Source organism: Vombatus ursinus, unplaced genomic scaffold (assembly GCF_900497805.2).
Source record: "Vombatus ursinus unplaced genomic scaffold, bare-nosed wombat genome assembly UNPS02003292.1, whole genome shotgun sequence".
NCBI lineage: Eukaryota > Metazoa > Chordata > Mammalia > Diprotodontia > Vombatidae > Vombatus > Vombatus ursinus.
This window is the reverse complement of record NW_020943070.1, coordinates 3,537,988-3,560,202: the sequence shown is the minus strand read 5'-3', so window position 1 is coordinate 3,560,202 and position 22,215 is coordinate 3,537,988. Positions and strand designations below refer to the sequence as shown.

Sequence of the window (22,215 nt, the reverse complement as noted above, 5' to 3'; positions counted from 1 at the left end):
CAGGTGGTCCACTGCCTGTGCAACTGTTGGGAGGGTTCCAGCTAAGCAGCCACTGGCTTGATGGGAAGAGAAACCTCCTCCTAGAGCCAGCCCGAGGTGGGAAGGGGCTGCTTTGGGAGGTCGAAGTTGGAGGTCACAGACGAGATGCTCCATCACCTTTTCTGATAAAGTTTGAATTCAAAGCCCCATTTTAGAGATGAGAAAACTGAGGCCCAGAGGTGAAAAATGACCGGGATCTCTCCCTACACCCCCACCTCGGTCCGGGGTCTCTCCCCGCGGCCCCCCCCACCTCGTGCGGGGGTCTCTCCCTGCGCCCCTCCCACCCCGGGGCTCGGGGTGTGGGGGGGGCATCTTTCCAGGTCCCTCCCACCCCCGTCAGCCAAGCTCTCCGGCCGGCTCCGCCACCGCCCCGCGGTTGCACAATGGGGGGCGCGCCGGCTGACCTCGCGCGCCCTCCCCCCGGGGGGTACAGTGACGGGAGCAGGCCGGCGGACACCGAGGCTGCACGAGGACACGACCCCAGGGCACCCGCACTAAACCTTTGGGAGCGCATAAAGATGCCCGTGTCCCGCAGGACCGGGTGCAAAGACGGCGGGCGGAGCCATGCCTCTCTGACCCAATCACTGGCTTCCATGGTCCGCCGGTCTCCACGGCGACGCGGAGCTCCCGCCCCCACGTCCTCTCCCTTAAGCGCCAGGGAAGCTCGAGAGGAAACCGGAAATAAGCAGGGCAGGAGGCGGAGGAAGTGCTGGAATGAAGGGGACGGGACTTCCGGCTCCTCCCGGGAAGTGACGCAACAGCCGCGGCCTCAGGCAGGTAGAGCGGCTGGTGAGTCCGAGTGCCAACGCGGCCCGAACCCGGCCCGGGCCCCGGGGCGGCCGCCGCTTCCGGGGACAGGCCCCCGGGGGCGGGCGGCGGGGGCAGTGAGCTTCCTGTTTGGCAAAAGGAGGCAGAGGTCCGAGTTCATCATCTCCGACGCGGTAAGAAAAGGGGCTCCGCCCCCGCGCTCTGACGAAATAAGGGCGGGACTTGAGGGCGAAGGGGCGGGGCGTCCATGTATTGGCAGGTGAGGGTTAGAACGTAAGGCGCGAGCGGGGGCGGAGCTTGTGGCCGGAGGGGAGGGGTCACGGGGCGGGGCTTCAGTGAGGGGCGGGGCCGACTGATTGATGGGGAGAGGGCGGAGTATAGAACCCAGGGGGAGAAACTTGCAGGGGCGGGGCCTTAAGGGGCGGTGCTTAGGAATAGAGGGCTGGAACTGAGAGGGGAGGGGACCTGGGATGGTTGGGTGGGGCTAAAGGAGGGCTGGGATCCACCTCCTCCTGCCCATTGACACCTGCTCTGAGGTTGGGAGGGTGGGTGTGGCAGTTTAGGAGGGAAGGGGGAAGTGGATGCTTCCCGGACCCAAGTTCAAATCCTGCCTCACAGCCTGTCTTAACTTCTGCCTCAGTTTCCTCCACTGTACAGTGGGGATAGCAGTAGCACCTCCCTCGGAAGGCGAGCGCAGTGCCTGGCACGTTGTAGATGCTGGATAAAATGCTTATCCCTTCCTTCTCCCCCATTTACAGAGCTTGATCTCTCCCCAAAAGCCTAGCGTAGTGCTGTGCACACTACAGGCGCTTAATAAATGTTCTTTGCATTGGGCACCATTCCCTAGCTCCAGGCCTGGGGAGGAGCCAGGGACAGAAGCTCCATCACGCTTCTGATCATGACATGGGGGATCCTGGAATGTTCGTAGAGTGGGGGAGGGGTGCTAAGGGCCGGGTTCATTGCCATGGGAGATTGGGACAGCCAGGACCTGCCCCAGGTTGAGTAAGAGCACTAGATTTTCATCGTGGTTCTGATGGCCTTATGCCCTGGTCAAGTCTTAGCCTCTGTTTCCTCATCTATAAAATGGGAGTGATTAAAAAATACTTCTATATAATTACTATTATTATAAGTTTCCAAGCTTTTTGAGGAAGGTCGCGTGCAGTGCAAATCACAGAGTGAAGATTTAAAAGCAGGGCCTCTAGATTCCAAATCCAGCACTTTTCAGTGCCTGGTGTCGGACATGTGGTAGGGGCCTGATAAGTGCTTTGCTTACTTACCACTCTCCCATACTTACATACCCACTCCTACCTCCAGCTTGACAAGTCATTTAACATTTCTGAACTCATCAGTAAAATAAGGTGCTTGGACTAGATTCTAGTCACTCGAAGTGACTCTGAAGTCCATTTCCTCTGGAAATCATCTTAAATAAAGTTGTGCAGGAAGGAAGGGGCTGGAATAGGCCACACACAGACAGATGTGATGAGAAGGGAAGGGGCTGTGACGTCTCTTCTCCAGTCACGGGGCTGATCTGGGTATTCCTCCTTCCCCACCCGGCCCTCCAGGGAGGGTGAGGAGCCAGGACCTACAGCAGGTACTGGAGAGAGAAAAGGGACAGGATATTAGGACCTTCTTCCATCATCCCTGGCGCTCTCTGACATCTTTGTCCTCCTTCCCATGCAGGACTGGACAATTGGTCTTCGAGGCCAGCCTGTCGCAAACCTTGGAATCATGTTTGCTGACATGGATTATGACATTGAGGAGGATAAGCTGTGAGTATCCCTAAAGAGCACTTTCTTCTAGGATTTGAGAGGTGATGGAAAGTTCTGGGCACCCCAGAAGGGGGCAAGCAGGGTGGGGAGGGGCCTGGTCAAAGGAAGGGACACGTGCAGCCTGGAGACCAGAAGGCCCGGAAGCCGGGCCAGCTTTCTTCACATCTGAAGGGCTGTTATTCGGGGGAGGTGTTGGATTGGTTTTATTTGGCCCCAGAGGGCAGCACCAGCAGCGGTGGGGCAAAAAATTGAGAGAAGTCACTTTGGGTTTGAGGTCAGGGGAAGCCAGCTGACAATTCAGCTTGTCCAGAAGTGGGCCAGGCTGCCTGCGAGTGATGTGGGGACTCACTCCTTGGAGGTCTCCCGGTAGAGGCTGCAAGGCCGGACTCTCTTTAGGTATGGCTTAGAGGAGGACGCCTCTGAGGTCCCTGGGTCCTGGACCCTGGAGAGCCCCAGAATGTCCCCGGCGTGGCTCTGGGCCAGGGCTCTAGCACAGTCCTCCCAGATCCCTTAGTGTTCCTTGTGGCCATCGGCATGGAATAGATCTCACGTGGAATGCTTGGAGGGGAAAGGCAGGGCACTGGAGGCAGACACGTCCCCCATGTGTCGTGCTCTCGGATGAGCACTTCAGTGTCCTTGCAGGCCTGCAGGAGCAGTAGCGTGACAGCCGCTCTTCCGTCTTGTTGCTGCTATTCTGTCATTTCGGTCCTGTCCGACTCTCCATGACCCCATTTGGGGTTTTCTTGGCAGAGATACTGCAATGGTTTGCCATTTCCTTCTCCAGCTCATTTTACAGATGAGGAAACTGAGGCAAACAGGGTGAGGTGACTTGCCTAGGGTCACATAGCTACTAAGTGTCTGAGGCAGGATTTGAACTCGGGAATCCAGACCCAGCACTCTGCATTTTGGCGCCACCTAGCTGCCCTCTTATCCCATATTACAGATGAGAAAACCAAGTCTGAGAGGAGGTTACACGTCCTGCCTGCCCAACATCCCTTCCCTCCCATCTATTGCGTATATAGGGCAGGATTTCCATCGAGCTCTCCTGCCCCTCAGTCCCACGTCCTTATCCCTGGCATCTCACTGCCAGCTTGGCTTAGCCAAAGTGCCAGGTTTGGGGTCTGCTTACTCCCCAGTGCGCCTTCTCTGGGCCTCATCTTCCTCCTCATACAGCAGAGGTGGGGTAGATGATCTTTGCTAACTCGAAATCTTTTTTTAAAAGTATATTTTTATTTATCTCATTAACTATTTCTCAATTCCATGTAAAAAACATTTTAACATTCATTTAAGAGAAAGTTAGAGTTCCAACTTCTCTCCCTCCCCCCCCCCCCCCCCCCCCCTGAGAAGGCAAGATCTCTCTATATATATGCGCTTTATCCCTGTGACCTCGTGCAGAATGTGTTTCCGTAGAAGAAAACACGCACACGGTAGGAAAGATAAAGAAAGGAAGAAAAGCCTGCTTCCGGTGTGCTCATCTGGAGACCGAGAGCATCCTTTCCCCGGGGAGTGGTCTCGCCTCTTTGTCTTGCTCTGCGTCTGCCTCTGCCCCCAGGAGGAGCCAGGGTCTTCTGGGTGAGCTGGAGCCGAGCTGCTCGCCTTCCCCTGGAGGCACCGGGCCCGTCTGGGGGCCCGGCTGGACGCCCCCCCCCCCAGGGCTGTGTCTGGCTCTCCAGGCGGCCCCAGGTGGGCACCGGTCCTGGTGTGAGGAGAGGAAGCGGCCTGTGACCTCAGAGGTTGTGCTTCCAAGCTCTGCACAGGTCGTTTCTCTAGAGAATGGAAGCTTCCTGAGGGCTCAGAGTCCAGCACACAGTTGGTGCTTACAAAGCCCTTGGTGATTGAGGCGCCTTTTTATCCTTAGTAATGACTTGCATTGCTGTTGTCCTCTAACATCCCCAGAGTGATTTTCTGAGGGGAGCAGAGCAGGAAGCGTTTCCCCCATTTTACTGAGAGATTCAGTGACTTGCCCAGGGTCCCTCAGTCCTTGTGCCTAGGAGCTAGGACTAGAACCCAGGACCTGTGAGGCATGAGGCCCCAGCCCCATCCGCGGGTGAGTCCAGATCCTTACCCATTGACTTTTGAAACCTTACTTGGGCATCTGGACTTGGAATTGGGAAGACCTGAGTTTGAATCCTCCTTCAGGCCCTTACCAGGTATGTTTGTGACCCCAGGCAAGTCACTTAACCTCTGCGAGCCGAGCCTCAGTTTCCTTCTCGGTAAGATGGAGATAGCACTTCAGCCACAACCAGACCCTATGTCCCCAAGGTTCAGATGGAGTCCTCCTGGGGAGGACATCAATTCCGACATATCTCCCCTCCTCCCTTGCCTCCCCCGTCAGCATCTTGGATTCTCAGCATGTTCCAATCCCTCGTGAGGTTTAGGAGCAATCCTCGAAATCTTGTCTGAGCCCCTGAACTAGGCTGAGCTCCGTGGAGCCAGGTACTGTCTTTGCAGCCTTAATGTTACCAAGTATAGGGCACAGTATATCCGAGTGGCCTGAAACGCGATTATTTATTGTTTGTTTATTGTTTATTATTATTATGCCTGTCATGTCTCTATTGGCTCAGGGTAGGTCTGTAGAACCAGGAGGTGGTCGCTTAAGGCTGGCAGTGGTGGCCAGACTGGCCTCACTCAGGCCCCTGCATCTCCCCCGACCCTGGGCTGTTTCTCCTGCCTGGAATGCCCTCAGTCCTCCCCCTCAGCCCCCAGCAGCTGCCTGTGCCCTGCCTTGTCCTGTCTGCGGTGATGGAGGCCCTTGTTGTCTGCCCTGTGAGCACGCAGGCTTTGTGAGGTCGGGGCCCATTTCAGTCTTGGGGCTTGTATCCCCAGGGCCGGGCACAGGGCCTGGCACAGGGTAGACACTTCACAAATGCCTGGTGATTGATCGATCGATCGATAGTTGGCCAGCCCTCATCAAGCATTTACTCGGCACTTACTCTGGGCTGGAGGGTCGGAGAGGACAAAGATGAATCATATTAACATCTCACGTTGCCATGGGATTTTAAGATTAACACAGTCTTTCACTCACAACAGCTTTTTGAGGTGGGTGGCACAAGGGGGTCATCTCCATTTCAGAGTGGGGCTCTGAGGTTCAGAAGTGCAGAAGTGGCCCGAGACCGCCCGGGTAGTGTCAGAGGGAGAGCCAGAAGCCAGGTCTCCTGACTCCCCGGCCCAGAGCTCATTCCATTAGGTTGTACCGAGGCTCCTCCACCACTGCCTGGTCCTTGCTTTGGTCTGGCAGTGAGTGAGATTGGTGTTGCTTTGCTGTTGGCCGCATGCGGAACGGATAAGGCCTTGACATGGGAGGCTTCGAGGAGCCTCTGGTTCAGTGGAAGTGAGGAAACCAGCCAGAAGCCAAGGATGCCGTCATGCGGGAGCAGGGAAGAGCACCCAGCTCCCCTGTCCCTCGTTGGCACGCGTAGGCCATTCTTCCTCTCTAGACCGTGGCTTTTTCATCTCTAAAATGGGGCTAGCTAAATCCTTGCCTCACCTGTGTCGGTCCCATGACCTGGTAGATAGAAAAGCCCTTTGTCACCTGAGCCTCCTTGTAGAGCCGTGTGGCGCTGTCTTCACGGTCTTCATGGAAGGGTTAGAAGAGAGGATGTTCTGGGCGGGGGGAGTCTCTCCGCTGGCCTCCCCTGTGCCCCCCCTCCTTCCTCTCCTCTGCTATCAGGTGCCTGTGGCTTTGGCGGATTCTTCCCCACCCCTTGTCTTCTGGCTCCTTCCTGCCCTTACCACCTTTTCCTTCCCTGTGCTCTAGCGGCATCCCCACAGTTCCTGGGACCGTGACGCTGCAGAAGGATTCGCAGAACCTGATCGGGATCAGCATTGGGGGAGGGGCTTTGTACTGCCCCTGCCTCTACATTGTCCAGGTATGGGGGCCTGGCAGTGGGGAGAGAGGGGGGCTTCTTGGGGTCCCCTAAAGGAGGGGAGCCATCTTCAACCTTGGGCAACCATGAGGAAGGGCTCATTTGGTAATGATTGAGAATGATTCTTTCTTGCTCAAGACCTTTTTCCTGCCTCAGATTCCCAATCCCCCCAAGCATTTTGTAAGTGCTGAACCAGGTTACCCACAGGACCCAGAGACGCGGATTGACAGTGGGCCACTCATACTCTCTCCCCTTGTTCTCCTCCTGACCCAGGCCACGTGCTGGCAGATGCCCCCCTTGAGGAGGGTCTCTCCTGGCGTGCCACGGGCATCTGCCTTTGGGGATACGATGGGCAGCATTGGGAATCAGTGGTTTGATTGAAGGCAGCTCAGGTGACGTGCTGGGCAGATTCATAGATGGCAAAAGCTGAACGCCTGGAAGAAGGGAGGGGCCGGATGGCCAGGGGTGTTGTGGGGGGTGGCGGCTTCTGGGATCCTTGGCGCTGTGGCTGGTGGCCCCAAAGCTGTCACAGACCTGCAGCAGTTGGCTGAAATGAACCATGTGACATATGATCGGGACAGATGGAAAGCTGTACACCCAGGATCCAAGTAGTCAACTTTACAGCGCCAGGACTGGGGAGCCTTACTGCCCTGGGAGCTCATTACCAGCCACAGTAGTGTGAGGGGACTGCCCTCCAAAGCTGATTTGTTGTTAGACTGTACAGAAGAAGCCCAGAGGAGGATGGGTGTGGTCCCGTCACTTAGTAAGTGCCACCCACTGGGCAGGTGCTCTAAGCAGAACAGGCCCAGGTCTTGAGGAAGGAGCTCATGTGGTGGGGGTGGGGGGGGGATCACGGAGTGTTGGTGGCTGTTCTCAGAGGCAGATCTGGAAAGTGGGAGGAGCGGCCGGGGACGAGGATGGCAGATGGCATGAGGCCGGATGGCCTGGAGGCAGAGGCATGATGACGGCTCACAGGCCGAAGAGCGAGTTGATGAGATTTTGGGAAGGACGTTGTGTGTTGTGTTGAGAAGGGACGGGACAGAATTCAGAGGCAGGCGTGTCAGAGAAGTTGCAGAATAGCTCAGAGAACAGAAGGCCGATGTTAACTCCTCCCCGTTGTAGCCCTCGGCGCTGCAGTGACCTGCCTCAGTGAGGAGTGAGGTTGGAGTGGGTTTGCTGTGAGAGGAGACGAGGACTTCAGAGGGGCATGGGAAAGGGCCGCCGCCCTTCCCGCTCCCCTCGCTCCCCTGCAGACAGGCCTGCCCCTGCTCCATGGCCGCCACCTCTTTGGTGGGGCTTTCACCTTCTGTAGACAGGGCCAGTCTCATCGCTCTGCCCCACGACTCCCCTTCATGTACGTGAAGACGGCCAGTCTTCCCTCCCGCCCCCAAGCCTCCGCCTTTTCAAAGTAGAGGTGTCCCTAGCTCCTTTAGCCATGCCTCACACGGCACATACTGTTTGCCATTGTGGTAACTGGTCTCTGAATTTTCAATGTCCTTGAAATACGGCGCCCAGAAGTGAACACAGTGTTGCCGGTGTGGCGTCAAATCAAGCTCTTACTTCCTCGTCCTGGGCCTGGTTCTCTAACCCCCACCCGTAGCTATTGGTAGGTAGGGGTAGAGCGTCGGGCCTGGAGTCAGCAATACGTGCATTTAAATCCTGCCTCAGACCCTGACGAGCTGTGTGACCCTGGGCAAATCATCTAACTGCTGTCTGCCTCAGTTTCCCTTTCTGTAAGATGGGTCCCTCCCAGAGTTGTTGTGAGGATCCAGTGAGATAATTGCAGGTCACTTGGCCTGGCATGCAGTAGTCACTATATAAATGTTAGTCTTTATTCACCATCATTATTATTATTTCTTTGTTTTCGTATTCTTTTATCTTGCTTGAGCTTGCAACCCACTAAAAAATCTCCCCCATCTTTGTCACCTGAATGGCTGCCTATCCCGGTTGCCCTCATCCTATTATATGGGTAAAGGTGACTGGGGGCCCAAAGGCAGGACTTGACCTTTCTCCTTTCTGAATTTGATCTTGCTTAGATCCCTTCCTGAGTTCTGGACATTCTGAGATTGGGCAGGGGGCTCTCCCAGAGCCACAGGCGGCGGGGGGAGCAGTGCAGAGCTGCTTGGAATGGGGTGGCAGAGAGTGGCCATCGTCCCCTCTCCTCCTCAGGTTTTCGATAACACCCCTGCAGCCATCGATGGCACTGTCGCGGCTGGCGATGAGATCACTGGCGTCAATGGCAAATCAGTCAAGGGCAAGACCAAAGTGGAGGTGGCCAAGATGATCCAGGTCGTGAAGGTAAGGAAGGGCCAGGGTCAAGGCATCAGGCCTGAGTGGCGGCCACCTGGGGACGTGCCACGCAGAGCCCTCAGCCAGTGGTACCCAACGATGACAAGCACAGCCGGCCTGAAGTCAGCCAGTGATCAGTGGGTGTTGATTGGGTCTTCACTGCTGGACTTTGGGTACAGGCGAGGGGAGATCAGAAACACAGAAAGAGATAAGAACTCACTCACGGTCCTCAGGGGCTCACTCCTGCCTAGGGAACGGGGTGGGGGGGGAGGCTGCAGACCTCCAGTGGGGGCAGAGCTGCCTGAGGCTGGGAGCCTGTGGCCCTCGAGGACCTGGAGGGGCTCCCCGCCCCTGTGCTAGGGCATCCCTTTGTCTGTACAGCCTGGACACCAGTCCCCTGGCTTCTCATTCTGTCCCTCGGTTAGATCACAGGCTCCTTGAGGGCAGGGATTGTTTCATTTTTTTCTCTGTACCAAATCATCAGTAAGCATTTATTAAGGGGTTCTGTATGCCAGGAATGTAGTAAGTGGTTAATAAATGCTCACTGCTTGACCGATTGCTTCTTGACCAAGGGTGGTGGGTGGGTGGTGAGTGGGTGAGCCCCCCAGAACAGGTTATAATGTATTTTCCCCTTCCTTGCCATCCCTGAAGCATGCACCCCTTCTTTTGGGGGTTTACCAAGGGTTTTTACTGCAGTCTCTCTCAGCTCCCTCCCCCCGTCTTCACCCCGTCTTCCCAAGGGGCTCCTGAGTCCTCTGCTCACCTTCCCCCGCATACGGTAGCTCTTGGTGCTGGGAGGAAGCACCATGCCCATTTCATAGATCATCCACCTTCTTGAGACACCAGACCAAGGAAACACGGGTCTGACTGAGCACGTGTAGCCTGGAGTAGAGAAGAGAAGATTGGGGTGGGGTGGGGTGGTGGCATGAGGGCCCTCTTCCAGTGTCTGAAGGGCTGTTGTATAGAAAGACCTGCCCCAGAATCCAGGGAAGTCAGGGAGCATTGACTGAGCACCCCCTGTGTGCCAGGCACCACACTAACACCGAGGACACGAAGAAAGGCAGACAGCCCAGTGCCTGTGCCCCGGGAGCTCCCGCTGTGACCCAAACCAGGTGGACGCGGGCGAAGGCGGAGGAAACAGCAGCTCTGCGGGGGCAGCGGCAGGGGGGATCTGGTGGGGTTGGGAAGGCCTGGGGCTCGGTGTTCGCCTCCGTGAGCGGCCTGGCACGCGCAGGCCCCGCCACCCGTCTCTCCATCTTGCTCTTCCCAGGGTGAAGTGACGATTCATTACAACAAGCTCCAAGCTGACCCCAAGCAGGGCAAGTCCTTGGACATTGGTGAGCAGCCCCCTCCCCCTCACTCCAGTGACCCATGGCAAGGGTCGTGTTGGTTGTGCCCTCCCCAGACCATCCCTGAGCTGCCCCAGGCATGCTCACAGTTCTGGAGCTGCCTGAGGAGGGAGGACGGGGCTGAGGAGGCCCCCAGCACCCTCCCTCTCGGGGCGTGACTCCTCCTGCCTCCATGCTCCCTGGGCAGACTCCCTTGCGCCCCTTCTTCTAGCGATCCAGTCCCCGGTGTGGCTCTCCCCCCAGCTGGTTATTCTTGAGAGCTCTGCCTTCTGTCCCAGCCTGAAGCCCCAGGCCCCTTGAGATGGTTCCAGCTTCAGCTCCGGGCCAACCTAGCGGCAGCTCCTTCCCTGACCAGCCATGGCCTTCCCAGCTGGCGGGGCGGGGCTGGTTGGGAAGCAGACCTTGTGGTGGACCCCATCCCCTCCTGGGGCAGGGGAACCTTGTCACGTCCCTTGCCCTTGATGGCTCCGTGGGAGTGAGGGAGTCGCAGACCTGGGAGAAGTTTGACAGATGAAGAGTTGAAAACCTCGACGGGCTCGGGTTTGACCCAAGACCATCCCTGTGAGTTAGGGCGGAGCTGGGACTTGAGCTCGGGTCTTTGGACCACACGGGTGAGGTCTGATCTGGCCAGTTGGTGGCTTCAGAGCCTGGTGCCTGCGCCCCACCCTGCTGCAGAGTGGGGGGCCGGTGTCATGCCCTGTCCCTCAAGCACCCCACACTGTCCAGATGAGGGGGAGGGGCCACCGCGTGCTCACCACCACCTCCCTGTCTCTAGTTTTGAAGAAGGTGAAACACCGGCTGGTGGAGAACATGAGCTCGGGGACGGCGGACGCTCTGGGCCTGAGCCGGGCCATCCTGTGCAATGGTGAGCTGTGGACCCAGGGGCACGGGGGCCTGGGTGCGGATCCTGGGCCGGGATTCGTGGCCTTCTTGGGCCGCATGGTACCTGGGTGACTGTGGGCCAGGTGCGACTCCCCGGCTTCTCGGTCTCCTCCTCTGTAGCCTTAGACAGAGGGTCCTGAACCAGTCCCTTGTCCTCCAAGCCTCGGGGTTATCATCACTAAGATGACATCGTCACTGTTTCTTGTACTTGACTCCCCATGGTTGTGACAAGTTCAGCTGGGATAGTGGGCATAAATCCCCTTACAGATCTGCGTTTCATAGGCCCCGTTCCCCTCAGGAAGACCTGGTGTCTTCTGGGATCTGTCAGGCTCACCTGAGGCCGAACGAGAAGGGGTTGGAGTCTGCGCAGCCTGGGGTCACCCTGGCCCTTCCCTGAGACCCCGGGCTCTCAAGCCTTGGCCTGGTGATGCCTGGAGCCCCAGCTGGGCCCACAGCTGTCCACCCCAAGGGGGAGGGGGCGAACATCACTCATACTCTGTCTGTCTCTGTGAATTTGTCTCTGTTTCTTTCTTTCTCTCCTCTCACTTGGTCTCTGCCTCGCTTTGTCTCATGTCTTTCTGCCTTTTTCTCTCTCTCTTTCTGTTTCTTTCCTCTCAGCCTCTGTTTTTTTCTCTCTGTGTTTCTGTTTCTCTGTTTCCTTCTCTCCTCTCTCTTGGCCTCTGTCTCTGTCTTTCTCTCTGTTTCGCTCTCTGTTTCTCTCCTCTCTCGTGGCCTCTGTCTCTCTCTCATCTCTGTCTATATAAAATCTCCAGTGTACCAAGGAGACAGCGTGGCCCTCGCCCACTGTCTCCAGCCTGAGTTATACATAGCCCAGCCCACGTCCGTCCGTGGTGGGGTGGGCTCTGCTATAAATACACGCGGCGGTGAGAGGCTCAGCTGGGCAGAGGCGCTCGGCTTTCATGGACGGGCTGCCGGCAGAGCCTGTTCCAAATGCCGTCTAAACAGAAGGCTGCTATTTTTGCCTCTTCTGTCTATAAATCCTTGTTGCTGTAGTTACCGTTGAGTCGGGGCGAAATTAGAACTGGTTGTTGTGGGCTGGTTTTTGTTGTTTTTTATAAACTTGCCAGTTCTTCTCCCTCTGCCTGCCCCCCCAAAATAGAGCTTCTAAAATGAGACTGTCATGATGTCCCATGACCCAGCAGAGCTAAAAACACCCTCGGGACGCTTTCACAGCTCCTTTTCTGCCAGTGTGGCCAGGCCATGGCATTCGTCCCACCCTTCCACCCCTCATTTCGCACTGCCGGGGAGACCAAGGCCAGGGGGGCATCAGGGCGGCCCAGGACTCCCTTCCCCTCTTCCCTCCTAATGGCGCAGCCCAGGATGGAGGGGGACCCATGAGCCCAGAGGCCAAGGGCACGCTGCATTCAGACGTTCAGTGAGCACTGTCTGTGTGCAGAGCCCTGCCCCGGCCTCTGGAGGAAACCACAGGGTCTTACCCTCTCATTTTACAGAGGAGGAAACTAAGGCACAGGTCACGCAGGGAGGAGGGAGTCGATTTTAAGCCAGGCCCTCTGACTCCAGGTCCATTCTCTTCTTCCTCTACTGCATTACCCATCACCCACGAAGCACCTATTAAGCACCTACTGTGTGCCAGGGGACGAAAGCAGAAGGGGAATCGGCCCTGCTTCCAGCAAGCTTCTGTACAGAATAGAGGAGGGTTGATTTGGGACGTGGAAGTGAGGAGGAAGAGGCCGCAGCGTGGGCAGGGAGTGGCCGGCCAGCCTTTCCAGCTGAGCCGAGCTTTCCTGAAGGGGGAGGATGAGGTGGAACTCAAGAGTTTGGAAGGATGGCCTGGACCCAGAGTGTGCCATGCTTGGAATGAGGCCTTTGTGTCTTGGCCTGGAGGCAAGAGGGAGCCATGGGGAGTTCTTGAGCAAGGGCCCTCCGTTTGACCACTGTGCCAAGGACAGTTGGGGAGGGGAGAGGCTGCACGTAGGGAGACCAGTGCAGGCAGGAAGCGACAAGGCCTAAGCTGGCACGGGGGCCGTGACAGAGTCGTGACTGGCAGCGTCCTTACGGGAGAGTGCAGAGGGAAGGAGAGGAGAGGTCGCGAGTTCTGTGGGGGGGGACATCGGGGTCTAGCAGCGAGTTAGAGACGCAGGCTCAGAGCCCAGGAAACTGTCCCTGCCCCAGTGGATGCAGAGGTGACCAGGACACGCCAAGCTGAGCAGGGCAGAAGGAGGCTCACAGAGAAGGTGACGGGCTGGTGGAATGCTCTGGGGCATTGTTGTTCTGGCAGGAGAGCCTGAGGCCCCTACCCCCTTCTGCCCCGGGGACTCTAGGATTGAAGAATGACAGCAAACATTTACTAAGCACCTACTGTGTACAGGGTCCTGGACTAGATACTGAGGAGTGGAGGCAGAGTGGAGAGGCCCTCCCCTCCAGGGCCTGAGGGGATGTGGCAGGACCCAGAAGAGTCTAGCCCAGGTGGGTTGAAGGCGAGGAGGGCCCAGCCCCTCAGTGGGGCTTAGTTGGTGCTCGTGGACTGACTGATGGACTCCTCTGAGGCAGGAGATGGAGTGTGGGGCTCAAGAACCAGTGAATAGTTCTTTTGGTCTGGACCCTGGAGCTGGTGAAAGGGAGTGACAGCCAAGCAAGGTCTGCAGAGCCCTTCTGGCAGGGAGGTCGGTGGTGTTTTACAAACTGTAGGTGATGGGGAGCCATAGAAGGTTTCTGGAGCAGGGGAGTGCCGTGGGAAGACGGCAGAGCTGGACTGTGTGGGACAGACTGGGGGTAGGAGTCGCATGAGACCGAGTGGGGGTCCAGGCCAGAGAGCTGCCAAGCCAGGGCAGGGGTGACGGAGTGGAGCTGGGGTGGGGGACACCTGGGAGGAGACAGGAGATTCCCAGCTGGCCTTGGCCGCAACACGAGCAGAGTGAGGGCGGGGAGGCATGCCGATTCTCCCGTGTCCCCGAGCATCGTCATCGTCAGAATGGGGAGGATGGTAGAAGCGTGGCCAGGGAGCCCGCCAGGCCCTGGATGTGGGGCCCGTGCCCGCGTCTGCCCATGTTGCTGGGCTTTGGCTGACAGCCCTGCTGGGCTCTCTCTCCTCAGATGGTCTGGTGAAGAGGCTGGAAGAGCTCGAGCGGACGGCCGAGTTGTACAAAGGTGAGCGCCCTGGCCCGCTGACCCCTGTGCTGACCCTCACCCCGCCCTCTGTCCCAGGGCTACAAGGCAAAGGTTAATGCAGTCTCCGGCACTTGCTGCTGGTGAACTTGGGGAAGGCACTTCCCTTGTCAGACCCTCAGTTTTCTCTTCTGTAAAATGGGGTTAATAACATCTGCGTGATTGACTTCCCAAGGAGAAAAGTTCTCATGTAAGGTAAAGCTGCATAGAAAACTGGGCATAGTCCAGGAGGGCTTCCCGGAGGTAGTGAGTCCCTGAGCAGTCAGGAGTGGGGAACCTGTGGCCTCGAGGCTACAAGTGGCTGTCCTCACCTGCAGCCACACAACAGATCCCCTTCATTAAAGGATTTGCTCTGTCAAACCTGGACTCAGTCCAGAGGTCGCACCGAGGACTAGACTGTAGCCCTTTGGGCAGGATCCGCTCTCTTGCCCCATTCCCGGTGGTTTAGTGAGAGGAGTGAGGAGACCTGTATCAGGGTCTGCTCACAGGGTGCCCGTGGCCAGATCCTTGCTCTGCAGGAATGGAGAGTCACGCGCATAACAAAGGGTGTCTGTGCATGTTGAAGAGGGATCCTTGGAGATCCTTTACTCAAGTAAAAATACGCTCGTTGGGGCCACATACGCTGGAACTAATGAAAAAAAATGTGGTAGAGAGCGTAGTGTCTGTGCAGAGACTTGGCGTTAATCCTGGAAGAAGGGGATGTAGCGTTGGAACGCTGCTTTCTTCCCAAGCAGGGCGTGAGGGAAGGGTTTAGATGCAGGGAGGCTCAATGCAGATGCTGCCTCTGACTCCAGGCACGTCCCTTCCCTTCCCTGGGCCTCAGTTTCCTCCTCTGTGATGGCCCCTGAGGTGGGGTCCCGCTCTCGGTGGTTGGAGTTCCACTCTCCAGGCCTGGTGCCTTGGTCATACCAGGCCTTCAGCTCTGGGCTTGTGAAATCAAAATGCCCCACCCACCCCCCATGAGTGTCTGGTTGGCCTCCCCCGTCCGAGCGCCGTGCTCCCCTTCCTGGCTTCTGCCTCAATAGAAGGGGCTCAGGACAGCTGGCCCCGGAGAGGCTCTGGTGGCTCCCCCTGCGTCTGGTCAGATTGTGACTGCTGGGGATTGCTGGGGGCTCCTGGGTAGTATGTGCGTGAGGGGAGGGGGCCACACAGCATGTGAGGGGTGGTGCTTCTTGTCCTTTGCCAGGTATGACCGAACACACCAAGAGCCTTCTGCGAGCCTTCTTCGACTTGTCCCAGACACACCGAGGTGAGGACGGCAGGACGCCTCCCATTCTGGGGGATGGGGGGGATCCTAGCGTTGCACAGTCTTGCTCCAGCTCAGCAGGCCCCTTGTCATGCCAGCTTAGGTGCCCAGTCAGCAGCAGGCATTTAGGAAGCGCCCACATCCTCCACCCCCCATAAGTGCCAGATGCTCAGCTCTGCTTTCTTGGTCCCGCACTGACTTTAGCTGACCTGGCCCGGGGGCAAGGGGCCTGCTTTTATCACCCCTGCCCCAGCCCCCTGCCGTGCTCTCTCCCAGGGGCCCTGGGAGGGGGCTCCTTCACGGCATCTCCGTCATGCAGCCTTTGGAGACGTCTTTTCGGTGATTGGAGTCCGCGAGCCCCAGCCAGCAGCCAGCGAGGCCTTCGTGAAGTTTGCCGAAGCCCACCGCAACATCGAGAAGTTTGGGATCCGGCTCCTGAAAACCGTCAAACCCGTAGGTTTGGCCTGACTTTGGGTCTCTGTGTGTGTCCGTGTCTCTGTCTGGGGGGGATAGTGAGTAAATGTGTGTGTGTGTCTGGGGGGGCACCAGGGATCCCTGGCATGTCCTCATGACCCGAGGGAGGGAGGGCGGAGCGAGGAGCCAGCGGGTGCCTGTCGTGCTGCGTCCTGAGCTGAGGCATGGGGCAAGCAGAAGCCTCGGGGCCTCCTCGGGGCCCCCTTGGGGCAGCCGTGGCTTCACCTTGCTGGTCACGATACCCTGGCCCAGAGCCTCGAGGTGCTCATCGATCGGCTGATTGATGGGCCTGCTTCTCTGAGCCTCAGCCCCCGTCTGTCTGAGGGAGGTGATCGCCCGGCCCCTCTCCCCCTGCAGTGTCTCTGGGAGGACAGTGCTTTGAAAAGTGGGGGCTGCCCCTTTCGGTGATTAGCAAAAGTCGGGAAGTCCTGGGTGGGAATCCTGCTTCCGATGACTCTGGGGAGTGACCTTGGGCAGGTTGACCCCTTGGTGCTCTTGGGACGTCTTGAGACTAGAGGTTGGAAACACCATGGAGGTGTTTGGCATGACTGCACACGTGTAACCTGTATCGAGGTGCTTGCCTTCTCAGTGAGGGTGGGTGGGGAGGGGGGGAGGGAGGGAGAAAATTTGGAATCCAAAGTTTTAAAAACGCATGTTAAAAATTGTTTCCACGTGCAACTGGGAAATAAGATCTACAGGCAATGGGGTATAGAAATCTGTCCTGCCCTACAGGAAAATGGAAGGGGAAGGGGATAAGAGAAGGGGGGGATGATAGAAGGGGGGACAGATTAGGGGAAGGGGTATTCAGAATGCACGCTATCTTGGAGTGGGGGGAGGGGCGAGATGGGGAGAAAATTTGGAACTCAATCTTGTGGAAGTGAATGTTGAAAACTAAAAATAAGTAAATTTAAAAAAACAGACGAGGTTGGAGAGAAGGCCCCGATGACCTGTGCAGGTAGAGGAAATGTCCCCACCACGAATTCCCCACACCAAGAAACTCCCAGGTCATAAAACAAAGTCATGTTCTTAGTAACTGGGGGCAGACGAGCAGTTGGCCAGCACTGATGGGGGCCCTTCTGGGTGCTGCTGTCCATGCGGGGCTGGCTTTAGCATCGGCTGGCCTGGACCTCCAGTCCAGCCTCTAGCCAGGGTCACTCTTGACCTCTCTGGGCCCTGGGCAGCTCTGGAAGTCTGGGAGTTGCCTGCACGGATGAACAAAATCACAGGGTGTGACTGTAGGCCTCAGGCCCCCTGCCCTTAGCGGGGTCTGGCAGGCTCTGCCGCTCACACAAGGCCCCTGATCCCCTGATCCCCTGCAGATGCTGACAGATCTGAACACGTACCTCAACAAAGCCATCCCTGACACCCGCCTCACCATTAAGAAATACCTGGACGTGAAGTTTGAGTACCTGGTGAGTGAGGTGTGACGCAGGTCTTTGTGCAAGGGGACCCTGGAGGGTCAGCCCAGGACAGACCACGCCTGTGCTGGGGACCAAGCTCCCAGCACCAAGAGTGTAGCCTGAGAGCACTTGGCAGCGGCTGGCACCCTCACTGGGCCTAGCTCGTTGCCCACCCCCCAGTGCCAGGGCAACGCTTCCTCACCGAGGGGCCTGGAACCCAGGCTGTGGCTGGGAGGGCCCAGGAAAGGCGAGCCCAGACATTAGCCTTTTGTGACCTCCACAATCCAGGCCCGGGTCTGCCCATCCTGGAGATGCCAAGGTCGGAGCAGACAATCTCTCAGGCTCCTTGTATCTGGCTTTGCCCTGGGTTGCCCGTGGTGCTTTGGAGACAGACGTTTACGGAGTACCTCGTGCGAGCCACAGCTTTGCAGAAGCTCGTAGGGTTCTTGCTCAGCACTGACCCCAAGCCTGCCCTCCTCTGCCCAGTCAGTACCCTGGGGCCTCCTGGAGGGCGCGGGCGTGCCCCTCACCCCCCGCCCTCGGCTTCCTCTTTCCCTGCAGTCTTACTGCCTGAAGGTGAAAGAGATGGATGACGAGGAGTACAGCTGCATTGTGAGTGCCTGGACGGTACCCCCCCACCTTGTGTCCACTGTGTGTGTCCACTCCCCAGACCTTTCCCAGCCTCCGCTGTGGCTGCCCCGCCCTGCCTCCCAGGCTGACCTCGGGCAGATCTCTTCCCCGCTTTGGGCTCCATCTTCCCTCGGTAAAACGTGGGGCCCCCCGGCACCATCCCCTGGATCTTGCTCTCCTCTGGCAGATGAGGGTCGGTTGCTTGGCCCGTCCTGCCCACCGCATGCTGAGGGTGGGTGTGAGACAGTTAATGAGATCGTGGGTGGCCTCCCTGCCCAGGACAGGGGGGGGCTCGGAGGTCCAGGATCGCAGATGGAAGGGGCTTGGAAGAGCGACAAGGGCCCCATGGGGTGGGGGGCACACGGATGCTGACGGCCTTTGTCGGTGCTGGACGGTGGAAAGAGTCACCAGACCAGGGTAGCCACAAGGCCGGCCCACAGCCTCCCCTCTCACCGTGCGCTCACTGCTGTCCCCCATCCTGAGCCCTCACGTGTCCTTGTTCCAGACTCCCTGATCTGTCTTCCCCTTGTACCTGTTCCCCCCCCCCCGCAGGCCCTTGGGGAGCCCCTGTACCGCGTAAGCACCGGCAACTATGAGTACCGCCTCATTCTGCGATGCCGCCAGGAGGCCCGGTCACGTTTTGCCAAAATGAGGAAGGATGTGTTGGAGAAGATCGAGCTGTTGGACCAGAAACACGGTGAATGGGACCGGGGAGGTGGGTGGGTGGCCCCCCATTCTTGTGCTTTCCCCCATGTTCCCCTGCCCAAAGATCACCAGGTGTCAGAGCCAAGGATAGTTGGGAAAGCTCTGTGCTAATTAAAGCTGCCCCATGAGGGAGTGGGTCAGCCTGTCAGGTAGTGAGTTCCCCATCTGTGGAGTTGTTCAGGCAGTGCTGGATGAGGTGGGATGGTGCAGAGCGAACAGAGCACCCTGGCTTGAAGTCAGAGCCCCTGGATGGGTCACTGGCCTTGTTTGGGCCTCAATTTCTTTATCTGCAAAATGAGACAGACCCTCAGCCAGCTCCTGGGCCCTGTTGGGTTGGGGGAGACCTTGGGCCCGTCGCGGCCGGGAGCCTCTGCCTCCATCCCAGGACTGGTGGGCGGGAAGGGAAGGAGGGCCGGCCGTCAGGAAGCTGACCCCCCGCCCCACCTCCGCCCCCCAGTCCAGGACATCGTGTTCCAGCTGCAGCGCTTCGTCTCCACCATGTCCAAGTACTACGATGACTGTTACGCGGCCCTGCGGGACGCGGACGTCTTCCCCATCGAGGTAGATCTGGCCCGGACCACCCTCGCCTACGGCCAGAAGGACCTCTACGCGGAGGATGAGGATGAGGAGGGGGCGGCAGCTGCCGGGGAGCCCCAGGGGCCGCGAGGCTCCCAAGAGGAGAACGGGGAGAAGCTCATTGACATGCCCGAGTGACCCCCCCCACACCCCCAGGTGGGGTGCAGGGCTGGTGACGGCTGGGAGGCCGGGAGGGGAGACGTGGACCCACTGCCCAAGGTGACTGATAAAGACCCGCTGGTGTGGGGGCTGACGTCTCATCTCTGCCTCTGTCCCAGGCCAGCCGGGGAGCCCAGCCTCAGTTTCCCCCACTGCCAGGCTGTGGCTTCCCCCCGGGCCCCTAGTCGCTACCCGTTCAGTGTTTCCTCCCTGGCTGGGGGGGAAGAGGGAAGGAGAGAAAAGACCCCTCCCCAAGGGTGAAGGTGGGTGTGGGGCCGTGCCCTGGTCCCACTTTGAATCTCCTGAGCTTTACTCAGGGAGGGACCCCCTCCCTTCTCCCTGCCCTAATCTGGCCACCCCCCTCCCTGGCAGGAGTGGGGGGGGTGGGTAGAGGCCAGACCCCCTCCCCTGCCAGGGCCAGGGCTGCCTTTCCCACCCTCCTTGCTTCTGGGAGGGTGGGGGAGGCAGCTTCACTTGGCTTTCCCCCTCTGCTCTGAAAGTGGGCCAGCCCCTCAAGGGTCCAGTGTGGTAGGGGGGTGACCAGACCTCACACTCAGGGGTGTCCCTTATTTATTAAGCTCTCCCTGCCCCTCTGCTTGTGTTCTGGGGCTCCGGTGCCTTGGGCTGGGGCTGGGGGTCAGGGTTCCGGGGAGGGGGTCGGGGGTTGGGAATCCTGTACTTTAATAAAGAGAAAGCTGAATTGTGACTTTTCGGTGGCTGCCCCTTCTGGGCTAAGTGAGGGAGGCTGGAAATCCAAGGCCCCAAACCCCCTTAACTGACCTCTCCTCACCTGGTCCCAGACCTGGGGCGGGGCCTCATTGCAGAGGCAGCTCTAGACCAGGTGCCCACATCCTGTCCCTCCCCTCCATACCTGCCTCTCCTTCCAGATTGGGGCTCCACCTGCTGACCACACCCCGCAACAGCAGCCTGCCCCCGGGGGCCCGGGCACATCTCTTAAAAAAAAAAAAATTGTCTGTCTTGATGCCTTTTGTCTTTATGTCCCATTCGCTTCCCCATGGAGCCCTCCTTGTTGATTAGAAGCGTCTCAGGAAAGCCAGCGCCCTCTGACCGTGTTAATGAAGGAGGGAGCCACATTTCCTCCTCTGTCAGGACCCAGTGTGGCCATGGCTTGTTTTTAAATGTTAAGTTTCCTCGATGTGTCTTGTTGCATTTCCAAAGCTTCTCCAGCATACCTCCCCCTCCAGAGAGCCATCCTTTCTAACAGAGAACTTCTTAAAGACAAAAAGAAGAGGAAGAAGGCAGAGGGAGCTGAAAACCTGGCTCCCCCCGGGGGTCCCCGCTTCCACACCCCTCTGGGGGTGCCTTAGCTCTCGTGGATGATTTCGCCGCCTTCGCTTTGGACTGTTTGTGGTGCTTTCCGAGTACGCCGTGGTCGCTGGGTGGATTGTCTCCTGGTCCTGCTGCTTCCCTCCACGTCAGTTCATTCAGATCTTTCCGGGCTTCTCTGCATTGGGCACCCGCATTTCCTACAGCCCGGTCACAGTCCCGTTCCATTCCGTTCATTTAAGAGAATTCGTTTAGCGGGTCCCCGATTGATGGGCATCTCCTCTGCTTCTAATTCTTAGCCGTCGCTAAAAGTGCTGCTGTGAACATTTTGGTGTGTGTGGGGACTTTTCTTATTAATGACCTATGAGCGGAATCTCTGGGTCAAGGGTGTGAATGTTTCAGTCACTTGAGTTGTATAAGTGAATGTTATTTTCCAGAATGGTCATACAGATCTGCAGCTCGGCCAACAGTGTAGTACGCTTATCTCCCCTGACTCCTCAGCTTTGACTTTTCCCATCTTCCGTCATCTCTGCCAATTTGGGTGTGAAGTAAAACCTCACGATTGTTTTGATTTGCATTTCTCTTACCATGATTCAGAGCATTCTTTCATTTGGTTGTTGAGAGTTGGCAATCTTTCTGAAAACTATCCACATCTTCTGATTACTTGTCTTTTGGGGCACAGCTTTTGGTTTTATATGCACACACTAATTATATAAAAAGTACAAAATGCTTACCAAAAAAAAGTTTGATGTAAAGCCCCGCCATTTTACTACTTTTCTTCTTTCTTCTAGGTATGTTAGTTTTGTTTTTCCAGAAGCATTTCGGTTTCAGACCAAAGTAATCTACCTTGTCTTTTGTAATTTCCTCTATCTTTTGTTTGGTTAAAAATATATCTACCTGTAGCAGGAAAGGTACATGGTCTGTTTTCCTTCTTATTTTTTAATGTCTCTAATATTAAGGTCACGTTTCCATTTAGAATGTATTGGGGAGGGTGGTGTAAGATTTTGGCCTCTGCCTGATTTCTACCGGACTGCTCTCTAGTTTTCCCAGCAATTCTCACGTAGGGAGAAATTATCAGGTTAATCATTGTTTGAGTCTGCGTTATCTAGTCTGGTCTGTTTCTCTACCTTGGCCTTTACTTTGAATAGGTCAGTGTCTGGTTTTGGGTTCTTTTCATCTATACTGTTGTAGTGTAGATGTTTTCCTGGTTCTCCTTACCTCATTCAGCATCAGTCAGTAATGCAAGTTTTTCCCTACTTCTGCAGATTCAGATTTGTCATTTCTCATGGCACAGTAATTTTCCATTTCATTTGCATCTCACAATTTGTTTATCAGACCTTCCTTTTCAAGGGAATCTTAACAGTGAAAGTCTCCCCCATCATCTCACTTGTAACCCACAAGCCACCGCTCCCAAGATGTCTCCTAAGATTTCTGTTGGGGAAGGTCCTTAGAAAAGCACTGATCTTTCCCACTGACCTTGGAGCCCTGGGACTTCCATTTTTTGCCATTTCCTCCTTCTGTGGCCTTGGGCAAGTTACCTGACCTCTCTGGGCCTCAGTTTCTTGGTCTGTGAAATGAGAGGGTTAGACTAGATGATTCCTGAGGTCCCAGCTCAGGGTCTGTGGTCTT

At 57.1% G+C, this 22,215-nt stretch overlaps 1 protein-coding gene across 1 annotated transcript; it reads left to right on the top strand.

Annotated features, from left to right (window-relative positions):
- The first annotated feature begins 531 nt into the window (after nt 1-531).
- PICK1 (protein interacting with PRKCA 1) lies at nt 532-21,157 on the top strand. The gene is made up of 13 exons (XM_027872782.1): nt 532-980; nt 2,488-2,576; nt 6,334-6,445; nt 8,612-8,740; nt 10,002-10,068; nt 10,856-10,945; nt 14,038-14,091; nt 15,296-15,358; nt 15,675-15,808; nt 17,149-17,241; nt 17,791-17,841; nt 18,412-18,556; nt 19,022-21,157. The coding sequence occupies exons 1-13, from the start codon at nt 558-560 to the stop codon at nt 19,276-19,278; spliced, it is 1,707 nt and encodes a 568-aa protein (XP_027728583.1). The 5' UTR covers nt 532-557; the 3' UTR covers nt 19,279-21,157.
- The last annotated feature ends 1,058 nt before the right edge of the window (nt 21,158-22,215 follow it).

Coding starts and splice junctions, on each gene's coding strand:
- PICK1 (XM_027872782.1), top strand. CDS start 558: ATGCCCGTGTCCCGCAGGACCGGGTGCAAAGACGGCGGGCGGAGCCAT. Junction 981..2,487: donor AGTTCATCATCTCCGACGCG/GTAAGAAAAGGG, acceptor CTTCCCATGCAG/GACTGGACAATTGGTCTTCG. Junction 8,741..10,001: donor AGATGATCCAGGTCGTGAAG/GTAAGGAAGGGC, acceptor TGCTCTTCCCAG/GGTGAAGTGACGATTCATTA.